This window comes from Populus euphratica, unplaced genomic scaffold, assembly GCF_000495115.2.
Source record: "Populus euphratica unplaced genomic scaffold, PopEup_1.0 scaffold29.1, whole genome shotgun sequence".
In the NCBI taxonomy this organism is placed as follows: Eukaryota; Viridiplantae; Streptophyta; class Magnoliopsida; order Malpighiales; family Salicaceae; genus Populus; species Populus euphratica.
Window position 1 is genome coordinate 1,283,048 of NW_011499888.1, and position 9,235 is coordinate 1,292,282.

Below are 9,235 nucleotides of genomic sequence, written 5' to 3' on the forward strand. Positions count from 1 at the left end.
TCTATCCCTGTTGTAAGATTTTCTTTAAGTACACACACACATGACGATACGTCAAAAAGCGCATACATTATCACTCCCTTATCCATCACGCTAGAAGAAGTAGAAAATATACTAATTATTTTGAACTTGTCTGTGGTTGTGTTGAAAATACTGCTTAACCATATATTTAATTAATGCATGAACAGCACTAAAGCCAAGTAGTTGATCAAATAAAGGAGCGTGGATCAACATGAACCGGTTGTTTAGGTGATTAGTAGGCCCATCAGAAAGTTAAATTCCCTGCTGAAACCCATTTTCTGGTGCAAAGTCCTTATTAAGGATTGTAACAGATATACAGGAGACTTTTCATTCTTGTCATTCTACCTGGTGCGTTAATATTTATTAAAATTAGGGTTTTGTCTGTCTGGTCACAGTCACACCCATCCTGCAAATTGTAGCCCATGACATGATATAATATAATTAATTAGTCATCCATTATGAATAATGTTCTCTGTCTTTGTACTCTCTCTCGTCTGTGACATATATAGTATACGTATATATAGTATATGCTTCTCTGTCTCTTTCCTGTATTATATATGATGTTTTTTCCGGTGAAGAGTAGATGGAGACCTAACTTTATGAAGGAATCTAGATTATCTATTTTGTTATCATAATCGAATGGTTTATCCTTTGACACGATAGAGTATTAGACTCTTCATTCATTTTTTATTCACACATATTGCTTTATGGATTAGGATGCATGTTTGTATCGTCCAAAAAATGATAAATATAAAGCAAAAGTTGTGTTCATAATTGATGATCTTTTCTTTTTCAGAAAATAATTATCTTAATATGATGATCACTCGTGCAACATGTCCATAAATGCCTCAAGTGCCTAGATATCTTTCCCCTTTAAATATATGCAACGCCATCACTTTATGAACCTATAGAGCTAGGGACATGATGATTAGTACTTGTTAATTAACTTCATAAGCATGTGTGACAAAATAAAAGGAGGGAAATTATCCACATAAAAAATTAAGGAAAACAAAGCATATGTGATTAGTTGGGAGATTAAAATAAGTTAATTTGTTCAACAATATTAATTATGTATGACCTGTCCTGATGGTCAAATCAAAGATATATACTTTAGGGACGTTAATTGAAAATGACAACAGTAGAATGAAAATGTGAATGTGGTGGTCTTTCCCCATTGCTAACCTTGCTGGTTTTGCTTGTAACCTAGCACTTGGGAAGTTTTAGATAAGCAATTGTAATAATAGTATGAATTATGTAGTAAAGTTTTATGTCCACAGTAAATTTTGCCTTGTTTTTGCTAAAGTCTAGGCTATTCTACGATCATGCAATAAGTCATGTCCTTTACCTACATATTGAAAGTGTTTGGAAATGATTTTTATCTTTGTCGTTGTTGTTATGATTATAGGAAGACTCAAACTTGAGAGTTACTGCCTCTTCTAACCTGGTTTTTCTGGGGAATAGACGTGCAACTGTCAATCAGGGACGTCTCACTCTCCCTATTCGAATGAATGTGATGATCAATGATAAAGCATAATTTGTTCTAGAAAAGGATTGGGGTGAAAGCTGTGCAAAAAACAGAAGCCTGGAAAAGAGAAAAAATCACAGTTTTTCCCCCCTGGGGAAAGGGGTTTTAAGTTTTTTTTTTTTTTAATAATAAACCCCCCCCCCCCCCCCCCCCCCTTGGGGAAAGGGGTTTTCAAGTTTTTTTTTTTTTAAATAATTTTTCAAGTAATATAAGAGATGATTTTGTCCGAGAAGGGCTCAAGGTCATATGACTCATGGGAAAAAATACGGATCGCCAATATGAAATTAAAGACATACGTAATAATAATAATAATAAAAAAACTACGGATTTATATAGGAGAGAGTATACAGCTCCAATATTTAAAAGTAGATAAATAAATTATTTTTTTAATTTTAGCAGAATAATCATTGATAACAAATCCCACATTTTGTGAGTTGCTAAAAGTATGTTATTTAGTTAATTGATAAATTGACAGGAATAACCAAAACGACTCGATATTAGCTTAAATAAATATTTATATGTCACGGTCCAAAATTGTGAAGTCATCTATCAAGTTAAACCAGCTGAACCGAGTTTACAAGGGGGAAGGGGATTAGGGTTCAAAGGACTCGAATCCATGGCCGCATACTTGGAGCAGGAGCCAGGAGGTCGCTGCCTATCCTCTCTAAAGATGCCACTTCCCTTCGCCTGCAGTGCAGTTATGACTATATAGGGTAGGCTGGTATACCGTTCACTTTCTTGACTTGATTTATCGAATAAGGCAAGAGCACAGATAGAAATTTAAATGTTTTCAAACTATCCTGCCAAGATTACAAGAAATAATAATAATAATGATAATGATAAATAAATATTATGTTATTATTTATTTTAAAATATATTAAAATAATATTTTTTATTTTTTAAAATTTATTTTTTATATAAGATTATGATAACTCATAGAAAACAAATAAAAATAAATAATAAAATTTAATTTTCAATAAAATTAATATTGAATGATAAAATTAAAAAAATAAAAAAAATTAAAATTAACAAGTTAAACTCATAATTCAAATTATAATATCGAGATAAGTACCTCATAGAAAGAAGATTGATTAAAAAAGAAATTAATTAAAAAAAGAACATAAAACATGATTTCAATTAATCTGACAAACTCATGGCTCAGGTCACTAGACTAAGATAAACTCGTAAAAAAATAAAAAATAATCTAATTTAATCCAGATTAGCCTATCAAATTCGTAACTTTGGTCATGAGAGTACTGATATAACCCTGTAGTGAGCAAATTAAAATAAATTATGAAGCACAACATCCAATTGCCCATCTCGAACCTAATATTGAATTATGAAATTTGTAAAAAACTTAATTAAAAGAATGAGCCAAGTAAATCTGAGTTAACCCGTTAAACGCTATTTTCGAGTCATGAAGTCGAGATATTCTAATAAAAAACAAATCAAAATAAATTATGAAACCTAATTCTTGATCAAACATAATATTAAATAATAAAGTTGGGGGGCGGGAGTTAGTTGGGTTAATCCGCCAAAATCGTGACTTGGGTCATGAGATAGGAAAAACCAAATTAAAAAAATTCAATGTTGAAGGATCTATAACCTAGGTAATGATACCGAGATAACCTCTTAGAAAAAAATAAAAAATAACTTGATTTAACCATCGTCAAAGTACCAAAATCGACGATCTTAATCATGAAACTAAGATATCTCTATAGAAATCAAATCAAAACATATTACGAAACTCAATTTCCCAGCAATTCATTGTTGAATAATGAGCCGAGTTTACTCAGGTTAACTCTTTAAGTATTATTTCCAAGTTATAAGGCTAAAATAACATAATAAAAACAAAATAAAACAAATCATAAAATCTAATTTCCAATCAACTCAATATCAAATGATGAAATTAAAAAAAAAAACTTAAATAAATCAGGTCAGCCTGCTAAATGGAGGTAATATGCTAAATTTGTGATATATGTCATGAGAATGTGATAATTCAATAAAAAATAATTTTAATATTAAAAAATAAAATTAATAGAAAAAACATTTATTGTAAAAAGAAGAGAAAAAGTGACAACCCTATTATAATAAAATAGTGTTTTGGAAAAAAAGAAAATCTTTTAAGAAATACATGTTTTACTGCATTTTGCTATATGTTTAAGAATATGTTTGGCATCGTAGCTAAGATGTGTTTTTGAAAAAAATATTTTTTATTTTAAATTAATATTTTTATATCTTGAATTATTTTGATGTGAAAAATAATTTTTTAAAAAATTATTTTAATATATTTCTAAATAAATAATCATTTTAAAAAACAATCAATATCACCTTACTTATCACTATATTCTTAACTTTGCCATGTAACAAAGTATATATCTAATTCTATGTGTAATATCATAATTATTAAGGAATTTTTGAAATTGTATTCAATAAAGCATTTGTAAAAAAAAAAAATTGTTTAAATTTTTGTTTATGTTTTTGAATCGTTTTATTAAAATAATTTTTTTTTTAAAACACAATTATGACATCAATTTCAAGCATCTTTAGTTGAAAAGCTTAACCTAACAAAGGCTATTTGGATTAGGGGAGTGGCTAGCTAGTTTTCTTAAGCTGGCCCAACAGACAACAAACGTATGATGTAATTAGGTGAACTAATTAAGCCTACAGTCCTACACTAGCACTACCCACACCGAAGTGAAAGAAAGCGATTGGCTTTGTTGTCCATTTCATCGGACGCTGAAATGCATCAAAATACAAAATGATATTCATCAATGAGAAAACGCGCTTCATGTAACAGTTCTAAGCACCAAGTTATTTTCATTTTCAGTCCTTGATGGGTTTCTTACTTCCTTTACTCTGCGCTAGTTCACATTAGTGCTCAAGCGCTTAATCCCTCTGTAGCTATAGTTTTCACAAGCATGAACGCAGGATTATATCGAGGTATCCATTGCAGAATCTCCTCTCAAAACGACAACTTCTAAACAGTTTTAATCTGTACATGGCAAACAAATCGAGATCAAGATTTAATTTTATCACTAACCATCATTTTTGTCGCGCAAGATATAACTTTGACAACACAAAATCCAATCTATTATCAGTATCTCGATCAAAAATCAATCGCTTAATCAGCTTCCAGAAAGCAGGATATGACAGGAGCTGGGTCCTTTCAGCTGATCTCTGCGAATTTTATGAAAGCTTCAATTTATACAAAATGCAAAAATAAATAAATAAACGCGAGAGAAAAATTCACCAGTTTCTTTGATTATACAGATTTCTTTATTGATAAATATTAAATAATAGCGGATAGCGGATATCTGCTCAAGTTTTGCCATGAGAGACAGGTGTTGAGAAGAAGCGTAAGCAATTTTAGATATTACAACAACATGCTCAAGTAATCAAGAAAAGCAAAATTTAACTTGTAATTCCACACGTCTTAGCAAGGAAACTTGGTTGCGAACCTTGGTAGCACTAATATAGAACTGAAAAATATGTTACAGCAACTGTCACCTTTCATACAGATGCGTTGGCTGCCTCAAGTCTTGGCATTGTCAAGGGTTCTTGGAGGTCTGGATTGATGGGAAAAAGAAAACTTTGTGAGTATTGTGCCATCAACTGGTCCATCAGCACCAAGGCTACCACAGCTTCCACCATTGGTACCGCTGCATTACCATCCCAAACAAAAGCATACTCTTAGAGGAAATTTATCTTTCACTATCAAACTAGAAAACATACATGAGCAAACATTGGTTCTCTTCAATTTTCCTTAATGATGATAATATATAGCCTACAAGCCCACTCCAGCTAGTTTAATATTGAGGATTAGTTTGGTTAAGATTGATCAAATCATCAAAGTTCTAAAATATTTCTCAAATATTTGAAATCTCATCCTACTATCCGAGGACACACCTCGTGGGACAACACAGGGATCATGGCGACCACGAGCTATTAGTTCTATCTCCTTTTTATCTCTGGTAACTGTATGTTGCTTCCTCTGCAAAACCAGCACACAAAATAAATATGGAATATGGAATAAACTACATGCAAATATTTGAAAAGTATATTCAAATATACGAGCATAGCTTAATGAATCAATAAGAGTAGTAGAAGCATAATATGTGAAAAACAATCTGGTACTTCCGGCAAATCTTAAGAAACCTGAAAGAGCAGCACCTGTTTGCTGTTCATGACATACATGTGGTTCCAAACTACCAGTCCTTGCTAGAAAATCCCAAGATAGGGTTAACACACAGAGCACATGAAAAGGTATGGACCTTAAACTAATATGATCTTTCTTCCATTTTTCAATGACTTAATGGTCACAAATATCCAAGGCCAACTTTTGCACATCGAGACTAAATCCCTCCTATTCGGGTCTAGGCAAGCCTGGGCTGGTGCATTCGTGGAACTCTTTCTTGCATCCTCACTTTGGATTTGAACCCAGGATGATTATATTGAATTACCAACCAATCCCAGGCTCATGGGTACGGTGAAAAACATGGTAAAGCACCTCAACCAAACAGAATGGGTACAAATATGATGATAAAGACATGATCTTTGCATGAAGAAAATTTGCATCTTATAAATAAATTGCTAAGCATACACATAAATGCATGCACGAATATTGGTGTGTGTAGATAGATCAATCTTACTCCTATTGTAGATGTTGGCTTGAAAGCTATTCTCATGTTTATAATTTCACCGTTTGATATTCCTCCCTGATCACCAACAGAAGGAAGTGTCAAAAGTGATGCTCATCAAGGGATACATCTTTACCAAAATACCAAAATTAGAAAAAGATCCAGAATCAAATCAAACAGGCACCTGTATTCCACCAGATCGATTTGTTCTTGTTCGTATTCTTCCATGTTCATCTGTGTAGAACTCATCATTATGTTCGCTCCCACTCAAGAAAGTACCTGCAATGATTTTTATCATAGATTAAGACTTAGAATTGGCTTAAATATAGCAATATAGAAATGCAAACAGCATGGTAGCATCCTAAGTATATCACTACGAATCACCAAATTTGATTGAAAAACTTAGGTGCCAGATGCATATAATAGTTTTCAACCTGCAAATCCACTCCCAAATTCAAAGCCCTTTGTTGCAGGTAGTGACATAGCAGCTTTAGCAAGCTCAGCTTCAAGTTTGTCAAAGACTGGTGAACCAAGACCCTGCCATACAGTTACAGATTTTAATAGCAGGCAAAGATTGTGCTATAACAAGTCATACAAATGAGCCTTGGAATTTTAGGATCTAGAAACTTCTTTGAACAATTCAAAACCTGACAAAGAAACATCATGCACATTACATGCATGCTGCATGAGGATAGAGAGAGAGTCAATACTTACACGCGGTGCATTCCTTACAATACAAGTGACAACACCACCAACAGAATCCCCTTTCACTCGGACAGCATCGATGGCAGCTATCATCTTCTCTGCATATTCAGGATCTGGACATCTGACAATATTGCTCTCTATCTGTTAAGGTGGCATATTGGCTGGGTCAGACTATGTGCAGATAATAAGTCAGTCAAAAACTAAAGGAAGCCCATTAATAAAAATCTCCAGAAGGACGGAACTACACTTTCTGATTTATAAAATGTTACTACTTCCCAGACAAACTTTCAGAAGTCCAAATATAATTTTACAGTTGTTGAAGTATTGTAACACTTTGAGCAACAAATCAAGGCACTCAGAGTTGTGGGAGGTTCTTGCTAAAAAGGACTCTTCCACTAGCGAAACAAGACTGACATCCCAGAAATATGGAGAAACTTCTTAGTCTACTTCTCACATGGCTAATGAATCCCAAAATAAAAGTTCTTCGAAAAAACATACTACAGAATTCATTCATACCTGATCAAGTGAAAGAGAGTCATGATTAACCACTCCTTGAGGAAGTACAACCTTGTGGACTTGAGAGACATAAGCAAGAATCTGAAGACAAAACAAATGTTAAGGGAAAATACAATGAAAAAAGAAAAAATACACTCTTAGAATAACTGCATTTTTTTAATTCTGACGACAAAATCTTTACAATTAAGTGAACTTATTTAAAGACGTTTAAAATCTATTACCATCCATCATACATTTGGAAACAAAAATTAAAATTCCGAAGATAGCAACATTTATGCAGGATACTCAAGCACTATCCATACAAGTAACACAAAAATCAAACATGCAAGTGAGCTATAAAACTGACAGGCCCAATAACCCCAAGATATAATCATTTGTCCTCAACAGGGAATCGAAACAAAATGAAATATATAATCATTTGTCCTCAACAGGGAATCAAAATAGAACAAGTTTTTCTACACCCAAGAGTTAATAAACACACCTCAGTTCCTGCATATAGCTTAAGAATTTTCTTTGCAACAGCTCCAGCGGCAACTCTTCCAATTGTTTCTCTTGCTGAAGATCTACCCCCACCCTTATATTAGAATCCAAAGAAACTAGGTCACACTTGCATTTCACAACAACACCAACAGTATCTTTATAATTAGAGACTACATATTGCTTAAATACACTACCTGAACTGATCTAACACCATACTTCATGTCATAAGTTGCATCTGCATGTGAAGGCCTGTAAGCAACAGACATTTCATTGTAATCCTGAAAATTCAACAAAATAGGAATGAGACCTTCTCAGCTCCTTAGAAACTACAAAAACAGATTGCCAACCAAGAAGTACACGTGCCTTTCCAAGTAAATAGACACCCTATTACTTATTTCATTCCGCAGCTTTCAAATTAAATCCAGAGCCTCAACTTCTTTTAGCAATCACATATACATTGAGTCACCATCATAGCGTACAAAGAAGAGTAACATTTTGAAAATCCTAGGAAACATTCTTTAAGGCTACAATCGCACGATCATTTTGCATCCATCATAAATTTTGCCAAAAACACACTCTATTTTTACCCTTTTCAGCTAAATTAACCACCGAATATATGCAATGCCAAATTTCAATAAATACTCACAAATCCTCTCTGATCAGTGTTTGGCACAAATACATGAATAGGCGTCCCAGTAGTCTGTCCTGCAGTTAAAACACCACCAACAGATCAGCACATCAAAAACCAACACCAGCAATACCAAAAAAAAAAAAAACTAAATAAAACCTTCAGAAACACCGGAAGATATCTTGCAGGTATCCGTCTCTTTTCTTGGAGTCGTAATTCGGCTCTGACCAGGCCTCCTGTACACAACATACAACTACTTTCAGCCACAAAACAATGCACACAAGTAATTCTATAAGAAATCCGCGAGGAGAAAAAAAACCTTCTGTCTAGATCAAATTGCATGTCAGATTCGGAGAGCGGGATGCGTGGAGGACATCCGTCGATTATACAACCAACACCACCACCGTGTGACTCACCAAATGTCGTTACTCTAAAATTATTCCCAAATGTGCTACCGGCCGCATTTATTTCTGCAAATCAATGAAATTAACTTAACTTAGTTGTCAAGGTCAGTGAACCTAAATTAATATTTTAAAGAAAAAAACGACAGGGAGAGATTAATTGAATGAGTAAGGTTGTCGTTACGGAGTTTCTTTGGAAGACGTGAGCGGAAGGAGATCTGAACGGAGGAGAATGAGAGTTTACGGAGGTGGCCGGACGAGAGCGAAGCGGTATCGATTCTTGGGGAATCGAGGAAGGACTTGGAAGGAAGAGTAAAAGAAG

The 9,235-nt window shown here is 33.7% G+C and overlaps 1 protein-coding gene across 1 annotated transcript in view; it reads right to left on the minus strand.

Moving 5' to 3' along the window:
• Positions 1–4,783: 4,783 nt before the first annotated feature.
• Positions 4,784–9,235, minus strand: part of LOC105130827 (chorismate synthase, chloroplastic-like) — a 6,392-nt gene continuing 1,940 nt past the window's right edge. Inside the window, exons 3-15 of the mRNA XM_011033508.1 lie at positions 9,098–9,230; positions 8,832–8,982; positions 8,672–8,748; positions 8,531–8,589; positions 8,079–8,162; positions 7,886–7,978; positions 7,405–7,485; positions 6,898–7,029; positions 6,618–6,720; positions 6,368–6,462; positions 6,196–6,261; positions 5,453–5,537; positions 4,784–5,205 (exon numbers count right to left, since the gene is read on the minus strand). Of these exons, the coding sequence (XP_011031810.1) occupies positions 5,057–5,205; positions 5,453–5,537; positions 6,196–6,261; positions 6,368–6,462; positions 6,618–6,720; positions 6,898–7,029; positions 7,405–7,485; positions 7,886–7,978; positions 8,079–8,162; positions 8,531–8,589; positions 8,672–8,748; positions 8,832–8,982; positions 9,098–9,230 (1,308 nt within the window). The 3' untranslated portion in view covers positions 4,784–5,056. The remainder of the gene's footprint in view (positions 5,206–5,452; positions 5,538–6,195; positions 6,262–6,367; positions 6,463–6,617; positions 6,721–6,897; positions 7,030–7,404; positions 7,486–7,885; positions 7,979–8,078; positions 8,163–8,530; positions 8,590–8,671; positions 8,749–8,831; positions 8,983–9,097; positions 9,231–9,235) is intronic.